Source organism: Pangasianodon hypophthalmus, chromosome 8, assembly GCF_027358585.1.
Source record: "Pangasianodon hypophthalmus isolate fPanHyp1 chromosome 8, fPanHyp1.pri, whole genome shotgun sequence".
Classification (NCBI taxonomy): Eukaryota; Metazoa; Chordata; class Actinopteri; order Siluriformes; family Pangasiidae; genus Pangasianodon; species Pangasianodon hypophthalmus.
The window spans coordinates 25,045,612-25,065,575 of NC_069717.1; the positions used below are offsets into that span (position 1 = coordinate 25,045,612).

General features: G+C 40.9%; 1 protein-coding gene across 1 annotated transcript; it reads right to left on the minus strand.

The window, feature by feature from the left end:
- Window positions 1-18: 18 nt before the first annotated feature.
- LOC113533113 (fibroblast growth factor receptor 1-A) lies at window positions 19-19,820 on the minus strand. Its single transcript, XM_026924975.3, has 13 exons — window positions 19,584-19,820; window positions 17,911-18,057; window positions 15,790-15,962; window positions 14,530-14,653; window positions 13,865-14,055; window positions 13,402-13,546; window positions 9,977-10,111; window positions 9,756-9,845; window positions 8,419-8,591; window positions 7,536-7,659; window positions 5,436-5,626; window positions 3,381-3,525; window positions 19-1,773 (listed from the first exon to the last, which is right to left on the minus strand). Exons 2-13 carry the CDS (start codon window positions 18,047-18,049, stop codon window positions 1,769-1,771), a joined length of 1,635 nt encoding a protein of 544 aa, XP_026780776.3. The 5' UTR covers window positions 18,050-18,057; window positions 19,584-19,820; the 3' UTR covers window positions 19-1,768.
- Window positions 19,821-19,964: the final 144 nt, after the last annotated feature.

Below are 19,964 nucleotides of genomic sequence, written 5' to 3' on the forward strand. Positions count from 1 at the left end.
AACTACCAAAACACATCCACTTTTTATGTACTGCTTTTAAGTAGCTCATTGTTATTCACACCATCTCTTGAACAATACAATTATATTGTAATAATAAAGTGTTAATAAAATGTGTTATAATTAAGTAATACCACATGCACAAGCATGCTGTTGTACTGAATATCAGCACCGCTGTGATTCGGCAGCAGGTAATCAAGGTGGGAGTTAGGACTGGGACTCTCATGCAGGCGTGAGCAGACAGTCATTATTTCTCATCCCCCTGTTGTCTTCATCCTAATCCTTATGTCCATCCCTATCCTCGCTCCATCCCCATCTTCATCCGCATCCTCATTCCCATACTCATCCCTATCCTCACTCCATCCATATCCCCATCACAACCCCATCCTCATTCCCATCACCGTCTGCATCCCCATTCCCAAACTCATCCCTTTCCTCACTCCATCCATATCCCCATCATCATCCCCATCTTCATCACATCCCTATCTCCATCCTTATCCTCATCTTCAACCCCATCCCCATCCTCATGCCTAACCTCATCACCAGCATATTCTTCATTTTCATTCTCATCTCCATAATTCTCTTTTCTGCTGACACAAGTGATCATATGTATGTGATATTAACAAGGACAGGGATGTGAGGGATGTTGTAAGATGTTCCTAGTCATTTTGCACCAGCATGTATCATCTGAGCCATCACTGTGATTAAGTATTAACTCATTGTATTGAATTCCAAAACGACATGGAAAAGACTTTCCTGAAGCTGTTATAATTCATGTTACGTTTAGAATTAGAAAAGACTTCCAAATAGAAAAGTGGAAGTACTTTCTAAACCAAAAATTTTCTGAACATATCAATAACAACTTCATAATAGATGTCATGGCTGAGTATTTTTAAATATAAAAATTATATCTACATTCTATACAGCACGTTTTATATAAATAACATTATTTTGTGTTTGTGAGCCTATTGAAAAATGGGAATTGATGGGAAGCACAGGTAGCTGGCATTGCATCCTGACTGTGGCTGAGTGTGTGTGTGTGTGTGTGTGTGTGTGTCATGCCATGATGCTCCTGCAGCCTAATATGCAAGAGTGGTTTCTTTCTGGTAGATTCTGGAATGAGAATAAAAATAGATTGTGGTTTGCCACAAGAAGGATTTGTTTTTTTCTGGCTCTTTCGATTCACATCCTACAAAATGCTCTTCTTCAATTGGAATTCTTCTACGTTGAGCTATGGCCAAGAAACTTGAAATGGCTCTGGGACCTCAGCAATATGAAATACAAATATCTCTGCAATGCCGCAGCAGACCAGCGCCAAATTTAACCACTTAACTTGCTCTTTGCCTGAAACTCCAAAGCATGAAATTTTATCTGAATGTAGTGCAGTTATTGGACTATTGAATCAAACGAGACTGGCCATGTTGCTCTACAACAGTCAGGATGGGAGAAATACTGTACATGGCAGACCCCACGTCTCCTGGCTTTTTATTCTGGAAGCCTGTTTTGCTGAGGGCCCACTAGATGGAGTCAAGAGACCACAGATAAGTGTAGAAATGCTGAGAAAATGGCTGTAATTTGTTCACAGCTCACAAGGACACAGTTAAATTAAATCCACCTAATTTGCTGGCCATAAAATTTGCCATTTTATTTTAAAATACTACTTTGACTTCTTCTTCTTCTCTCTTTGTTGATGGCAGCAGGTTTTGTGAAGGTGATACCAGATACACAGGCTGGGCAGTGTTAAATGTTGATGGATCAACTGTCTTCTGGGTCACCCTAGGGTGGAAGAACACAAGTTGCAGAGTTAATAATGCTACAAAGATACATTACAAAAACCCTATCAGATCCCAATCTAACATATATATACAGTTAGGTCTGGAATTATTTGGACTATGACAGAGTTTTTGTGATTTTGCCTTTATATACCACCACAATGGATTTGAAATAAAACAATCAAGATGTGATCGAAGTGTAGACTTTCAGCTTTATTTTAAGAGGTTCCATAAAAATATGGCATTTACCATTTAGGAATTACAGCCATTTTCAACAAAGTACCTCCACTTTCAGGGGCTCAAAGGTATTTGGACAAAGTGACAATTGTAAATATAACCATAATTTTAATACTTGGATGAAAATCCTTTGCAGTCAATGACTGCCTGAAGTCTGGTGCCCATGTTTTCAAAACTCAAATTCTGAGTTTCCTCCCTGGAGATGCTTTGCCAGGCCTTCACTGCAGCCACCTTCAGGTGCTGCTTGTTTGTGGGTCTTTCTGCCTTCAGTCTTGTCTTCAGTAAGTGAAAAGCATGCTCTATTGGGTTGAGATCAGGTGACTGACTTGGCCATTGAAGAATATTCCATTTCTTTGCCTTCAAAAAGTCTTGAGTTGCTTTCGCAGTATGTTTAGGGTCATTATCCACCTGCACTGTGAAGCTTTGTTTCTTCAGTTTTGTAGCATTTGGCTGAATGTGAGCAGAAAGTATAGCCCTATACACCTGAGAATTCATCTCGCTACTTCTGTCAGCAGTCACATCATCAATAAACACCAGTGAGCCCATTCCACTGGCAGCCATACATGCCCATGCCATAACACTGCCTCCACCATGTTTGACACATGATGTGGTATACTTTGGATCATGAGCTGGTCCTTTCTTTCACCATACTTTTTTCTTCCCATCACTCTGGTACAAGTTAATCTTGGTTTCATCAGTCCAAAGAATCTTATTCCCGAACATGGGAGGCTTTTTTAGATGTTTTCTGGCAAAGTCTAATCTGGTTTTCCTGTTCTTGAATGTTACCAGTGGTTTGCACCTTGTTGTAAACTCTCTGTATTTACATTCATGAAGGTGTCTCTTGATTGTAGATTTTGACAATGATATGCCTACCTTCTCCAGAGTATTCTTGACTTCTGTAGATGTTGTGAAGGGGTTTTTCCTTCACCAAGGGAAGGATTCTGCAATCATCCACCTTAGTTGTCTTCCAAGGTCTTCCAGGCCTTTCGATGTTGTTGAGCTCACCAGTGCCTTCTTTCTTTTTAAGAATGTACCCAACTGTTGATTTGGCCACACCTAAGGTTTCTGCTATCTCTCTTATAGATTTAAGCCTAATAATGGCCTCCTTCACTTGCATTGAGATCTGCTTGGACTTTGGCACCACAGAACCCAGTGGGTGTGTGTCTGTCTGTCTCTGGCTCACAGCCCCTACTGAAAGGGGCTGTGTAAGTAGCTTAAACACAGTGGCTTCTGGTTGTATCCTGCCAATTGCAACAAATCCTGAATGTGTATTTAATTACAGGTGAGACTGGAGTGGTGTAGCTGAACGTTACCCTTTGTGCGAATGTGAGAGGGAAAAAACAAAAAATAAAGCACCAAAAGAACCATAGATACCTTCACAGACAGTCAGCCATGCAGAGTGATAGGAATGGCCGACAGAGTTGCCAGCCAAGCATATGTACTCCCCAGCATCCTCTAAAGACACATTCTTGAGCTGCAGCACCTCCATCTCCTTATCCATGGTTTTGAGCACTGATGTCTACAGAAAAAATCATAGGATAAGGCACCAGAATAAGTAAATCCACATGACTGTTCTTTAAAGAATAAACAGTTTGCAGCTCCAATGATGACCCTGCTGATTAACTGCTGATTAGATGATTACGTTAGGATAGGTTAGCTTCAACTTTATTTTTATTGTCAGAGAACGAGTACAGAGACATTGAAATGCCGTTAGCATCCCACCAGTAGTGCAAATAGCAAATAAAATGAGGTAAAAAGGTTATGGTGCAAAATAAGTTAACAGTGTACAGTGGTAAACAGTATGGTGCATACCAGTAATGCAAATGGCAATTCAATTAAATGGAATGAATAAGAATTATGGTGCATGTAGTTGAAATAGACAGTATACAGGTAGTGGTAAGCAGCATGATGCATGCAATATGATGCAGTGTGTACATACAGTGGATAAAATGTAGATGTGCAAAATGGCAATATGTGCAAATAACAGCCTGAATATAAGTAATAGTAATAATAACAATGACAGATAGTGCAGTAAAGTGCAAGTACTTGCAAATAATTGCAGAGAACAGTAGTGTTTAATTTTAATGTGTAGTGAGTCTTTTTGTGCGATAATGCAGACTTCTGTAGTGTTTTCCTGATGGGAGACGCACAAACAGTTCATGGTGGGGATGGGAGATGTCCTTGATAAAACCTCTCGCTCTCTGCTAGCAATGCTTTTGGTAAATGTCTGAAATGTTGGGCAACTGTGTTCCAATGATGTGCTGGGCAGATTTCACTACCTGCTGTAGTGACTTCTGGTCAGACACTGTGCAGTCGTTGTACCATACTGTGGTGCAGTTTGTAAGGATGCTCTCAATGGTACAGTGATAGAAGTTCGCCATGATCTGAGGAGCAAGGTGACCTTTCTTCAGTCTTCTCAAAAAGTATAGGCTTTTTGAGAAGAGAGGAGGTGTTGAGGTTCCAGGAAAGGTCAGCAGAGATGTGGTCATCCAGAAACTTAAGGCTTTTGACCCGCTCTACCTCTGACCCATTAACAAGGATAGGGGTGTGTTTGTGGCTCATTGAGGACTTCTGGTAGTCCACAATCAGTTCTTTGGTTTTCTGTGTGTTAAGGTTGAGGTTGTTATTGGCACACCATGTTACCAGATGATGCACCTCTTCCCTGTAGGCTGTCTCGTCCTCATCTCTGATCAGGCCGAACAACGTAGTGTCATTTGCGAACTTGATTACTGAGTTGGAGCTGTGCACACGTATGCAGTCGGAGGTGAAGAGGGAGTAGAGGAGAGGACTCAGCATGCAGCCTTGTGGTACGCCGGTGTTTAGGACGATAGTGGAGGAGGAGTTGTTGCCAACTTTAACAGACTGGGTTCTGTTGGTCAAAAAGTCCAGAGTCCAGTTGCGGAGAGCGGGACTGATACCAAGACTGGAGAGTTTGGTGATCAGCTTGGATGGAATGGACAGCATTAGCATATGGGAGCATAGCGGCTGTGGCCCTACACAATACATTTACAGTGTTCATTTATTAATCCATATCTGCTTTATCCTGGTTAGCTGGAACACTAGTGTACATGAAAAGAAAGAATGAAAGACTCAGAGACAAGTTACTGCTGAAAGGGGAAAAAAACACACACCTGATAAAGGTTAAGGTAAAGTGAAAAAGCCTCTGAAGACAAGCAAGCAAAACTAATTAGACAGAGTGTAAGAAATTTAAACTTATTAGGAGGGCACAGGGAAATCATAAGGTGGAGATGTTCAAATACTCCCATGGCATTTTTCCATGGCACCTTTTAAAGGCGGGAGGAAAAAGAGGATAGGGTGATGTGTTAGAGGTGTTTTCTAACTGCCTGTTAGCCTCTTTCTCTGTTTATCCATCTGTATTTTGGCTTTTTATCTCCCTGCGGCTTACGTATACAACAGCTTAATGTTTACCTTTAAGACTCTGACGTAGGGCAGACCATCTTCTCCCACTTTGCGGCCATTGATCTCGATGTGTTTCAGCCACTGGATGTGTGCTGGAGAGTCACTATAGACTTTGCACTCAAACTCCACATCGCTGCCCACCACTGCTGTACGATTAGCAGGCAAGCCAGCTTGGAGGATGGGCCTGTAAGGTGAACGCTCTGAAGCACACACACAAGGGTGAAAAACTGAGAGTCTTTTCAACAACCATCACTTTTGTGTTCTAATGACACATTATTTTAGCTAATCTTTTATCATGTTAAAACGCTAATTCATCATTAGAAAATCCTTCTGCAATTATGTTATCAGAGTTGAAAATCATTGTGGTGTTTTAAGGAAGCAATAAACTGGAATTATTTGGGCTTGAATATCTGGAGAACCAGCATTTGTTGGTTCGATTATGGTCTCCAAATGGGCAGAAAGAGCTTTCTCCAGAAACATGTCAGTCCATTGTTGTTTTGAGAAATAAAGGCTATTCCATGTAAAAAAAAAATTCCCATGAAACAGAAGATATCTTACAAAGGTATATACTACTCCTTTCACAGCACAGCACATACTAGCTCTAATCAGAATAGAAAAAGAAGTGGGTGGCCCCAGTGCACAACTTTGCAGGAGGATACAAATATCAGTCTCTAATCTGAGAAACAGATGCCTCACAGGTTCTCAACTGACAGATTTATAAAATAGTACCTGCAAAACTCCAGTCTTAGTTTCAACAGTGAAGAGGTGACTTCAGGATGCTGTTTGAGTTGTGTGCATCACAGAGAACAAAGTAACATCAGTATGAATGCCAGGACCCAAGGTTTCCCAGCAGAACATTGCCCAGGGCATCACACTGCCTCCACCATCTTGCCTTCTTCCCATTGTGCATCCTGGAGCCATCTCTTCCCCAGGTAAGTGGCTACACAGCCCCATACACAGCAAGCTACAGTGTACTGTGTGTTCTGACACCTTTCTGTCATAGCCAGCATCAATTTTTTCAGCAATTTGTGCTACAGTAGGTCTTTTGTGGGATTGGACCAGACGGGCTAGCCTTCACTCCCCACCCGCATCACTGAGCCTTGGGTGACCATGACCCTGTCGCCGGTTCACCAGTTGTCCTTCCTAGACCACTTTTGGTAGGTACTAACCACTGCATGCTGGGAACACCCCACAATACCTGCCGTTTTGGAGATGCTCTGACCTAGTCGTCTAGCCATCAAAATTTGGCCCTTGTCAAAGTCGCTCAGATCCTTATTGATCCTGACTGAACTGACTGTTCACTTGCTTCCTAATGTATCCCACCCCTTGACAGGTGCCATTGTAACAAGATAATCATGTTATTCCCTTCACCTGACAGTAGTTTTAATGTTATGGCTGATCGGTGTACATATATAATTTAATATATATAAACTGCAAAGTGAAAAACACACACACATACAGTTAGGTCCAGAAGTATTTGGACAATGACGGAGTTTTTGTGATTTTGCCTTTATACACCACCACAATGGATTTGAAATAAAACAATCAAGATGTGATCAAAGTGTAGACTTTCAGCTTTATTTTAAGAGGTTCCACAAAAATATGGCATTTACCATTTAGGAATTACAGCAATTTTAAGCAAAGTACTTCCATTTTCAGGGGCTCAAAGGTATTTGGACAATTGACTGACAGGAAGCTGGCCTTCTTGACTGACAAGAAGACCTAACTGTGTATATATATATGTATTATGTATGTATTATATTATATATATATATATACATCGATCAGCCATAACACTGATCTATTATCCACACAGTACACAACTACACATGCTACAGTGACACCGTCATTCAAAATGCCTTTGCACTGAGTGTGCCAGTGAAAACTGTAGACAATCTAACAACCTTCTGGTACACAGCTTGTGCTGAAGCAGAGGCTGCTAATAAACCGCAGCGTCTGGAGCACCAGTATGCCAGCATGGGTTCAGAGTGCCTGTTTTCACTCTCAGTGAGTATTTTGGTGCCACAAATGAATCTCAAAAAGCGACTTAAGTTGTAAAAGAAAGGAATAAGCAGGGATATCAAAGGTGAAGAAAACAGGTAAACTCACCAACAACCTCCAGCTGATAGGTGTGGTTGATGCTGCCGTACTTATTTTCCACCACACAGGTGTAGTTGCCGCTGTCTGAGGGCACCACTGAGTCCATTATGATCGCCCATAAGCTCTCTCGCACCTGCGAACATTAAGCCATTCATTTTATTTTTTCCACTGCTAATTACTTGTACCTTTAATCTGTGCAAATGGGATGAATGTAAAACTTTTATAGACCTTATCTTACTGTGACAAACATCAACAGCAGAAATATGCAAAGGATAGAATGTTACACATGATCAGGAACTAAAAACATGCTGTTAAAACATAAGAAGATAAATATGTTTACCAGGCGGAATCTGGCAATACACCTTGATGCCATCACGCCAAATACCGATGAAGCCTAATTAGTGTCATGCACCTAAATTATCCAATGGAAAATAATTATTTCTACAGATGCAGAACCCTATTAAAGTGTCAAAAATATTTCTTATTTTATGGTATTATTACAGCTCCACTATACAATGTCTGTATTGTTATTTGATTGGCCACTGCAAACATCAGTTCTTGTTTCCAAGTTCTTATTAGGGAGAAACCTTTGGAGCATTTTGGAGTGTTCTGTTTGAATGGGAGTTATAGCAGCTTCGGCTGCAGGGTCCCAGATGTGGTCTGATGTATCAAATTGTAGCTTTAGCTTCCAGGTCAGACATACTACAGAGTTCTGCCCTGAAACCTGTATATTAAAAAAACCCACTGTGTCTCTGTGTGGGGACAGGTGTTAACTTTCAACCGGTGCTGATGTGGACACAGTAAATAAAAAAAAAACAAAAAAAACATTCACACACTTTCAGATCATTTTAAGGAATAATTTGAAATGATGACAATTTCATGATGTTCTCACCTTAAAGCCTCCTATGCGCTGGTCTTTCTTAAACTCCTTGCCATTCTTCAGCCACTTGAGCGTGGGTGTCGGGTTTCCGATGGCCAGGCAGCGGAATCTGACGGTTCTGCTGGCTGGAACCGCGTGCAGCTTCTTCTCCATCTTATCAGGATGAGCCCACTCCGGAGCCTTTGCTGAAATGAGGAGGGGTGGTAAGGAAGGGGAAATACTGACATAAAAGCAAAAGAAATGGTCAAGAATGTGAATGATTTTAGAAGCGGGCAAACTTCATGTTTGCAGTCACTGAGAGTCGTCTGACGCATATTCAGTGATAAGGCAGAGTTACTGAGTTGCCACTCTGGGGTTTATTATTTTCTAGTAACAGCATGTCCTGAAGGGTTTGACTTCTCTTATACCACAGCAATTTGCTACTGCTAACAATGTTCTTATTTTTATCCATTTACACTTACTGTGGCAGGTGGGGGCGTGGTTTAACAGGAGTCTGCAGCGGGAATGTTGGCAAATGAGTGAATTAATGTGGCACGTCTGATACCGGATTATATGTGCTACATATATAAACAAAGGTTTCTCTCTCTCTCTCTCTCTCGCGCACGCGCAGATAAGTCTGTCTCTGGTACAGATGCAGAAACAACAGCAGCAGTGTGGCAAGACAGCTTTTTAAAGCTTTGTCATGTTACTGGTCATGTTACAGAGAATGCGGAAAGCCCTCTGTCCTGAAGACTTTCCAGTGTCAGAAAACTTGCTGACTGTTACAAAGCGCTCACACTAAAGAATCTTTCCAAAAAATGCTAAATAAATGTCTCCTCACAGAAAGCTTCACTATATCAACAATTACAAATTTATGTGGAATGTCAACTATACAACTCCTTGTATAAGTTATTACTTTAGAAACAATATTGTATTGGAGCAAGCACATTAATATAAACCTGCAATTTGCCTTGCAGTTGGTGCTATAGTCAGAGCTGCTGTTATAGAACCTTTTGACCAGTCAGAATTGAGACTTCAGCAACACTGTTGCATAACAAGCACATAATTCATAGATAGTGTATTAAGCCAAAATCAAAGTAGGAAGAGTGCTAATATATTTGTAGCAGCAGCAGCACAGGATTTACAATGTGTATTGAGCATCCCTCAACACATCAAGATTAATCCACAAAAATCCTCTGCCAAGAGGACCAGTCCAAGTTTCTACAATTACATCATTACTTGCCTTACTGAAAAATACTTCATGCAAAGAGCTTGAAGTATCGCCCCGGCTCACTAAATCAGCTTTAGGGTTCATTCATGTTACCGTGTATATATATTTATGGGTCTACAGAGGTGACAGACACACTCACGTGATAGCCCTTGGCTGCTAGAGTATAACGTCTGGCTGCTGGACTGCTTCGCTTCCTCTGAAGCAGACTCATCATCTTCAAACACAAATGCTGAGAAATAAAAAAAGAAAACACACAGCTCAGAAAGTGTTCAACAGCTAGACAAGCTTATGAGGTCTTGTTATACCACAAAACTAGCAGGCCTGAGTCGGCTAGTTCTACTCCCTCGATCTCCAGCTGACCATTGCGTTGACGATTGTGTTCCCCATCAGCAACGTCCTTGGTCCAGCTCACCTCCTGAAGCTCTTTAGTCCTACACTTCAGATCTAGGTTATCTCTCTCATTCAGGGTAGATGTAGTAGGTTCTAGCAGGGCAACTGCACACAACACACACAGGACAAATAAAATGGTATACAAAGAGGATTGGAAAAGAACTGGATGACAGGAAAACTATTCCACTTTTCCACTGTAGAGCCAAAAGTTTCTGAACAAACCATAATGATGGAATTTACATACGAGTACAGTTAAGTGTGGATAGATTTATACCATGCTCAGCTAAGTTTTTTGGAATAGTTAGCCTGATCTTTGAAAAAAATTTAGACACCTGCACCAATTAACATTTTAACAAATGCCACATATTTATTTTTAACACAGCACGGCATTCCTGATAGATGCATCAAATTGTCTCATTAATGTGGTTATTGTATATACATCACAGATGGTGTATTAAATCAATTCAATTCAATTCAATTCATTTTTATTTGTATAGCGCTTTTTACAAAGGTCATTGTCTCAAAGCAGCTTTACACAAACAAAAGTAAAGTGAAGTGTGTGTGTGTGCCGTCTCTGATGAGCAAGCAGGGCGACGGTGGCAAGGAAAAACTCCCTGAGATGGTGATAGGAAGAAACCTTGAGAGGAACCAGGCTCAACAGAGAACCCATCCTCATATGGGTTTACACTGTAGTGTGCGTGTGTGTGAGCACCATGTGTGTTGGTGTAGTCCATGGAAAACAGCTGAAGCGTTTTCGTGGCAGTATGAAGCATTGCCGGTGGACAGGTCCAGAGTGAAGGGGGGGAGGTCTGGATCACCGGCAGCTCAGGAGTGTAGCTCGGCAGAAGGAGAAGGAAAGTGGTTAGGTACACTCACAGTCACCGTGTGGAGATAAAACTCAACATCCACGAGTCCCCCAGATCTACTCCTTTGATAAAAACACTAGTCGCTAAATGCTAGGTTAAATAAATAAGTCTTCAACCTCGACTTAAACACTGAGACCGTGTCTGCTTCACGTACATTAACTGGGAGACTATTCCATAATTTTGGGGCTTGGTAAGAGAAAGCTCTGCCCCCTGCCGTGGTTTTGGCAACGCGTGGTACTGATAGACAGCCTGCATCCTTAGAGCGAAGTAGGCGCGGCGGAACGTAAGGTACTAACATATCGCTTAAATACTGCGGAGCGAGACCGTTTAATGCTTTATAGGTTAGGAGTAATATTTTAAAATCGATGCGGAATCTTACTGGGAGCCAGTGTAATGTAGATAAGACTGGCGTGATATGCTCATACTTCCTAGTCCTAGTCAGGACCCTCGCTGCTGCGTTCTGAACTATCTGAAGCTTATTTATGCATCTAGATGAGCATCCAGATAGTAAAGCATTACAGTAATCTAATCTGGACGTGATAAATGCATGGACTAGTTTTTCAGCATCACTTAGCGAAAGTATATTTCTAATCTTAGCAATATTTCTGAGGTGGAAAAATGCTAACCTGCTTACATTATCTACATGCGCCTCAAAATCAAAGCAGGAAGATGGCCAATATATTCATAGCAGCATCACAGCATTTAAAATATAGTAAGAACCCATCAACACATCAAGACTAATCTACCAAAAGTGAGCCTAAGTGCATTCTGCATTACTGCTATATGAGAAATGTCCGGCTGAAATACTTCAGGACTGCCAAGAGGACCAGTACACGTTTCTACAATTACACTGTTATTTGCCTGACTGAAAAATACTTCATGCAAAGAGCTTTGCAAATGGAACCCATAGATACCAACAGATGCTGGGTTTCTTCTCTGGTTATGCTCTGCCAGGCTTTTACTGTAGCTGTCTTCAGCTCCGGCTTGTTCCTGGGGCATATTGCCTTTAGTTTTACCTTCAGCAAGTGAAAAACATGCTGGACCCAAGTCTGGTGATTGACTTGGCCATTGAAGAACATTCCACTTCTTTGCCTTAAAAAAGTCTTGGGTTGCACCCATCCAATGAGTTTTGAAGTATTTGTCTAAATTTGAGCCAATACTATCGCCCTATACACTTCAGAATTATTACTGCTGCTTTTGTCAGCAGTAACATCAATAAATACAAGGTAACCAGTTCCACTGGCAGCCAGTTCCACATCTTATGCCCACGCCATAAGATGAGGTGGTATACTTAGGATAATGAGCAGTTCTTTCCCTTTTCCATAATATTCTCTTCCTGTCATTCTGGTACAAGTTGATCTTTGTCTCATTTGTCCATATGATGTTGTTCCAGGACTGGACTGGCTTTTTTAGATGTTTTTGGCAAATTCTAATCCTGTCTTCCTGTTGTTGATGTTTACCAACAGTTTACATCTTGTAGTAAACCCTCTGTACTTACTCTGGTGGAGCCTTCTCTTAATTGTTGACTTTGACACAGGTGCTGCTCACAAGAGGCATGAACATGCATCCTTGGAGATCGGATCAGATAAGTCCAGGTGTTAACGGGGTCAAATACATCTCAAAGACGCACTGTGATCCAATCATTCAAACCACATTCAGAGGTGGTCTGGGACACTATGGCCATATCAAATTTGCAGAGTGAATGCAAATCCTGGACAGCACTGAAGGACCAACTAATCGACTGTGTCATTGCCCTAGCCAGAGAATATGTAATCATCATTTTTTGGAAATCGTGCTGAACAGTAGAGCTCTCTGCCACTAGGCCAATAGATAAACACAATGCTATAACAGCAGAGATGAAAGCAGATGCTTTTTAGAGCTTCATTCATCATCACATCTCTCATTCATCTATAAGTTTGAAACAGCCCATACAGGTACATGAAATAGGAGTCACAGGACATTTTTGCCTGTAAAGAAAGAAAAGATCTATGAAATCCGATCACAAGTGGTCACAGGAGATGCATTCATAATGCCAGGTGTGAACAGCTATGCATCACGGCTGTGATCCACTCACCCAGGACGCATGTTAATGCCAAGTGTGAGTGTGGCCACAGACACGTCTACCTCCTGGAGGGTGTTCTTGATCTGGCCATTTGTTGTGAAGGGTTTATTTCTTCATCAGGGAAACAACTCTGCCATCCAAGACACATTTATATAGGCAATGTTATTTTCCATTTCCTATATAATGCCCTATACAGTAATCAGACAGTTCCGGAATAGCACTAGACCTGGTGCTAACAGATGATAGCAATTAACTGTATTCTTTAGAGGTCTCATGCCTACAACACTGAGATGGCATGTGGTTGTATCCTGGGAATTGTAACAAATCCAGAATAGTTATTTAATCACAGACTATGATGGTGAGACCAGAGTGGTGTGGCTGAACATGACACTTTGTATGAACTGGTCACAGAATGCAAGAACTGAAAAACTGAAGAAAAAAAAAAGCACCAAAAGAACTGTAGATACCTTCATATACAGTCAGCCATGCAGAGTGATGGGAATGGCCGATAGAGTTGCCAGCCAAGCACGTGTACACCCCAGCGTCCTCTAAAGACACATTCTTGAGCTGCAGCACCTCCATCTCCTTATCCATTGTTTTTCCGCCTGCCGTCTAGAGACAAAAACATAGAATAAAGCAGGAGAACAGTGGAAATAAAGAAAAATATGAAAACAATGGATTGATCATGGAAGAAAACAGACATTCACATCACTTTGAGCCATTCTTTACAGTGATAACTCTGTGGATAAAACTACATTCATGGATAGCTCCACGAATTACTCTCCTCAAGGAAAAAAGAAACCATTTTTTAAATCTAAAACCTGCTGCTACATTTTTTGCCCAGTATGCTTTGCATTCTTCTATAAAACATTTACCAAATGAGGTATAGAGCAACTTTGCTACTTAAGTATACAACAGGTAAATGTTTACCTTTAAGACTCTGACGTAGGGCAGACCATCTTCTCCCACTTTGCGGCCATTGATTTCGATGTGTTTGAGCCACTGGATGTGTGCTGGAGGGTCACTGTAGACTTTGCACTCAAACTGCACATCACTGCCCACCACTGCTGTACGATTAGCAGGCAGACCGGCTTGGAGGATGGGTCTGTGTGGCAAACGCTCTGAAAAACACACACAGGTGGAAAAACAAACTTTAACAACAATAATGACTTTTAATGACATCAGATTACAGTCTGCCCTAATGCTTCTAGGGCAACTTGAGAACTTGTTCTACTCAGTGGTTAAAGCTGGGCTGAGGGAGGAGATGACTGCAAGTGCTTATATAAATGACACTGAATTATAAGGGGTGTACGAGTGAAATAAAGTGGAAAAAATGTGTGCATGCATGTGTATAACTGAATATGTATAGTTATTCTTCTAATTTAAGATGATCACTCTTGGACCACACTGGGCACACACACATTTGCATTTGATTAAATCCGCTTGATGTAATGTCTAGGAATTTGACCTTTTCTTTGGACGTTTTCTTTTCTCTAAATAGACAAAATTGATCTGGTGATTTAAAAGCTACGGACAGGACTTCACAAGAGTAAACAAGCAGGGATATCAAACGTGAAGGAAACAAGTAAACTCACCAACAACCTCCAGCTGATAGGTGTGGTTGATGCTGCCGTACTTATTTTCCACCACACAGGTGTAGTTGCCGCTGTCTGAGGGCACCACTGAGTCCATTATGATTGCCCACAAACTTTCTCGCACCTGCATGAAAAGAAAGTCATTTATTTCTTATTTGTGCTCACAGTGTATTATGCAAGTGGTGCAACTGAAAAGCATTTGCCCTATCGTGGGGAGGTTGAGAGTTTGAATCATGGCAATGCCACAGCTATCCATGCCTGACGGAATTGGCAAATGACCAAAAAATATAGTGGAAAATGTAGGGAAAAAAAAAAACCACACACACGGTCTGCCTCACATCTTTTCAACATATGCTTAAAGTAATAACAGCAAAGCTAGGGCTTTGTGAAATTGATTTTTCAAAAATCTTAAACAATTTAATCTTCCAGATCCAATAGCCTAAAAAGACAAGAAAATGAGCATTTCAACCAATTTAGGTACAAGGAGAATAAAAAAATGCAGTAATGCTTTGCAATGCAGTAATGCACTAATGCACAGTAAACAATAAAAAACAGTACATTTTCGATATAATTCTTCAACAAATCTGTAATACACTGTCTAGTATCCAGCATTTTCTCTGTTTGTGCTGCTGCTTAAAGTCTTCAAATGCTTCTGAGCTATGCAGAAGAGCAAGAAACCAGCGTAGGTTTCGCTGTCTTGTGAATTCTGACATGCTTTTCTGCTCACCACGGTTGTAAAGAGTGGTTTATTTGAGACCACTTTAGCTGTTCTCCCCTGACCTCTCTCATCAACAAGGCATTATTTCCTTCAGAAATGCTACTCACTATGTGTTTTTTGTAAACCAGCCCATCTGGCACTAACAACCATGCCACAGTCAAAGTCACCGGGATCATATTTTTCCCCATTCTGATGTTTGATGCGAACATTAACCAAAGCTCTTGACCTGTATCTGCATGATTTTATGCATTGTGTTGCTGCCACATGGCTCACTGGATAAATCCATGAATGAGCTGAAGCTTCCAGGTCACATGTACTACAGAGTTCTGCTCTGAAGCCGTGTACATTTAAAAAACTCATTGTGTCTGTGTGTAGGGACAGGTGATAATTTTCAAACGACCCTGGAGTGGAACTTAACAACAGCAGACACAACACATTAAAATTAAACAAACATTCACAAACTTTCAGATAATTTGAAATGACAGACATAGATGATGACAAATAAAAGCACTCTTTCAGTACACTATGCACTCTGTTCTCACCCTGAAGCCTCCTATTCGCTGATCTTTCTTAAACTCCTTGCCGTTCTTCAGCCACTTGAGCGTGGGTGTTGGGTTTCCGATGGCTGGGCAGCGGAATCTGACAGTCCTGCTGGCTGGAACCACGTGGAGCTTCTTCTCCATCTTATCAGGCTGAGCCCATTCTGGCACTGTTGCTAAAAAATGAAGAGAATGGATGGAAAGGTGAAGGAGATAAGGAAGTAAAACCAAAAGAAAATTCACAAGAATTTGAATGCAAAGGGTGATTGCAAGCAAAGCCCACAGACAGAAGAGAGACAGAGAAAAAATTGTGGAGGCAACAGGATCTCAGGCAAAGTAAGCATGGTGACCCCAGTAGGGCCCAGTTAAGGTGTCTCGTGCTTGTTGAACACACCACTAATCCTGACAAGATTCACCCTGGAAACTTCACTCTGGGGTCAATCCATGTAAAATCACTGGAGGCCTCCTGACTGCCCATCTCAGTTTTGATTCATAATTTCTGGAAATAATGTCACTATTCCCAATAAATAGTGTGCAAAATTTCAGTCTTGAATCTGCATTAGCTTCTGAGCTATAGAGGCTTTAATAAAGGGGGTGTGGCCCTGTAAAAACGAGTGCGACAGAAAAAGTTACAAAGTTCCATAAGTCATTACTTTTGAACCATGCATGCTAGATGCATGAAATTATCTGAGACTGTTGTCTAGTATAGGATGTCTATTCTAAAATAGACGTTCCACAGTTGCACATTTGCCAATTTATGGCCTTCTGAAATTATTTAAAAAGGTCTTTTGGCCCTCTATATCTCCACACTAAAGCACGTCAGATCTTTCAAATTTTCATATCTATTACTCATGTTATGGTTCTTTTTTTTTTTAGCAAGCAGGCATATGTCTTTAAAAAAAGCTAAAATTTCTGAGGTGTTAAAAATGAAAAAAATTCATGCCTACATTTTGAATGCATACTGCCCATGTATGACAAGGTCCACCATAAAAAAATATACCACTTGAAAGAGCAAGGAGATGAACAAAATATGATTTTCACAAAAATTTGTACACTAAAATCTGAGCTGTAACAATAACTGATTAAGGCACTATAATACAAGACGACAATGGAAAAACCTCGCTTTTATGATTCTCTTCTACTCTTTCGAGAGCTGAAATCCTCCTCCATGGCTTAGCTGATCCTCTAGAGTCCATGATGAGATTAAATTAGATCACATGTCCATGTTTTTCGGAAAAAGGAGCTTGACAGGAATGAATGTGCTCCTCATACTCACTTCAAGCCATTTGCAATGAATTTCTGACATGCTCAGAAGTCAGGTTAATTATATCAGATCACGACAGGAAGGTTTTTTTCCCCTGTAATTGTCACAAACGTCTAAAGGCACAGTGGTGCTGTACTGACTATTGACGGTGTGAGCAGTCATGCTGGATATGATGACATATGCTTATCTCTTGGTTAACTACTTCTTCCTGACTTTCAGATTAGGAATTCCAAGCTGAAGAAGGGGAGGTTTGTTTGTTTTTTTTTCCCTAGTCAGAACTCAGACATTCCAAGATACAAGCTTTAGTCAAGCAGATATTATTCACATTAGGTGGTAAACGCAAGCAGGAGAAAAGCTTCAACAGGCTTCTGATTCCTAGCTATCAAGTCTATTCGGCTTCCATCAGGGAATTAAAGAAGTGAATACAGGAGTACTGAAAGCAAAAAAGTGGACATGCTGAGTATCCGGAGGAAAGGTTTAGGAAACAATGAGTTAAGATCAAAAGCTGTGTTGACATACACCACATAAAATAACTAAAGAGGCTGCAACTGCTGAAAAGCTAGGGTTTAATTACCTTTCCCAAAACAAAATGCAGGCCTTAATTAATGATTTAAAATCATTGTTTTTTCTGAAAAAAGCATTTTTTAAAATAAAATGGTCTACTCTTATCTTTACAAGATTTAGACAACCTTCCATTTAGATTTTGAAGTGGTCATTTAGTATAACTGTTCGACTATGGACAGCTTTAGTGAAAACCAACAAAAAACACAGTGCTCTCAAGAACACAGTGAACTCAAGAACTGATAAAGTCAGGCGTATGTATAAAGGGGTTCCTTGTTTTATGTACTGAAGTTTCTCACCTTGCTCTGGGCTGGCCGGCCTGGTGTGGCCCTGCAGAGGCTGGGTTAGAAGAACTGAGAACAGCAGCAGCATGACCTTCATCATGTTCTTCATCATGCTCCTGTACTGCAGAGCTCGTTGCCTGGGGCAGCTCTCCATACACTCAGCTAGGACATCACACACAGTATTAGACACTAAATATTCCACATAATTCATAAGAGAACTGCGCTTTGACCAGGGTAAAATGGTCAATGAAAGTGAGTGAGTGACTTGCTGGCACTGTGTAAGCTGAAGAAGAGAAAATGCACTAGGCTCCATTTTAAGTATGGAATAAAACACTCAGGGGTGTGCTGTTTTAGGAAAATAATCAACCAGAAAAATCTGTTCCAACCAATTTGGCACAACTTATGTTGAAAAGTCCCAGCATCTGAAGTCGACAGTGGAACATACACTATATGGCCAAAAGTACATAGACACCTGACCATCACACCCATATGTGGTTCTTCCCCAAACTGTTGCCAAGCTAGAAGCTCACAATTGTATAGAATGTCTTTGTAAGCTGTAGCATTATAATTTCCCTTCACTGCAACTAAGAGGAGTAAACATGTTCCAGCATGACAATGCACCTGTGCACAAAGCAAGCTCCGTGAAGACATGTGCTGCGTCTCAATTCGCCAATTTATGCTATGCACTAAAAGTATGTACTCTTTTGTGAAGAAAAAAGTACATACTTTGAATAATAGTATGCAAGCACTGGGACATACTAACACGTCACATAACGGAAGAGAATGCTGTCACCGTAAACAAACTCCTGTACTATTAAAATTTAATTTACCATTCCCTTCATTTATTTTTCCCACATTTCATTTACACCTCTTTAAAATGTGTTCTAAGCAAACCGTCACAAAACTCCTCCTCCCTCACGCAAGGAGTTTGAGCAATATTAGCTGAAAAAGTGTCCACAGAACCACATTTTGAAAATCTAACGGAAATAATGGATCATCCGGGTACCTCTGGGATACTCATTTCAACATATTATGATTTGGGACACACCAATTAGAATCTCGGATACTATTTAGGAAGGATAGTAGGCGAATTGCGACACAGCAATGTTTTGCCAGGGTTGGTGTAGAAGAACTCGAGCGTCCTGGACAGATGCCTGACCTCAACCCCACTAAACACCTTTAGGATGAACTGAAATGCTGACTGCACCGCAGACCTTCACACCCGACATCACAAGTGGCTGAATGAGCACAAATCCCCACAGCCACGCTCCAGAATCCAGTGGAAAGCCTTCCCTGAAGAGTGGAGGTCATTATAACAGCAAGCACATAGGGGTGTGATGGTCAGGTGTTCACAAACATTTGGCAATATAGTGTGTGGGTGTAAAAGATGGTCAAATTCGTTCTGTTAGTTCCATAATTAAATTTAAAAAACAAATAAGTAGGATAGAAAATATTGTAATCATGTCTAAGGTCAGCTACTCTTCATCCCTACATTATACAGGTTACTAAACTCACAGGGACTCTCCTCCATAGCACACGAGCAGATGAGGTAAATACATTAAGTAGCCTAGTAAATAATTTCAACTTTTTTTTCGCCTGAACATAACAGTTTTTGTCCTGATTATTTATTTATTTATGTATTACCTAGCACTTTTAATTATCTTAAACATGTCGCCTGAGGTACTCACCTTTTACTCTGAGCTAAAACTCTGAGGTGAGACAGAGAAAGCGAAAAACTCTCACGTTCGCGTTCACCACTTCTTTATTAATTATTTATTTATCTATTGATTTATCTACTTATTTAGTTTTGCTTTGCTTCTTCTGTATAAGGCTTTTTTTTTAAAAGAAAAAAAAAGGAAAACTCCAGAGTCCGTGTGTCTCCCCTACGACACTGAGAAGACGAGACGCCAACGCGCGCGCACACACGCACGCACATACGCACGCATACACGCGCTCGCGCTTTTGTACTGGCTTTGATGTGATTTGTCTACACCCCCAAACTCCACCCCCCAGATCAGCCCTGGCAGAACCGCAGTACTTCCAGCTTTTCTACTGGCCCAGGAGTTGCA

Excerpts from the sequence above, each read along its gene's own strand:
- LOC113533113 (XM_026924975.3), bottom strand. The coding sequence starts at position 18,049 with ATGGAGAGCTGCCCCAGGCAACGAGCTCTGCAGTACAGGAGCATGATG. Across the intron at positions 9,846-9,976 it reads ACACAATCGTCAACGCAATG|CATTTGTGTTTGAAGATGAT; the intron begins GTCAGCTGGAGA and ends TTTATTTCTCAG. Across the intron at positions 8,592-9,755 it reads TAGCAGCCAAGGGCTATCAC|CAAAGGCTCCGGAGTGGGCT; the intron begins GTGAGTGTGTCT and ends TCCTCATTTCAG.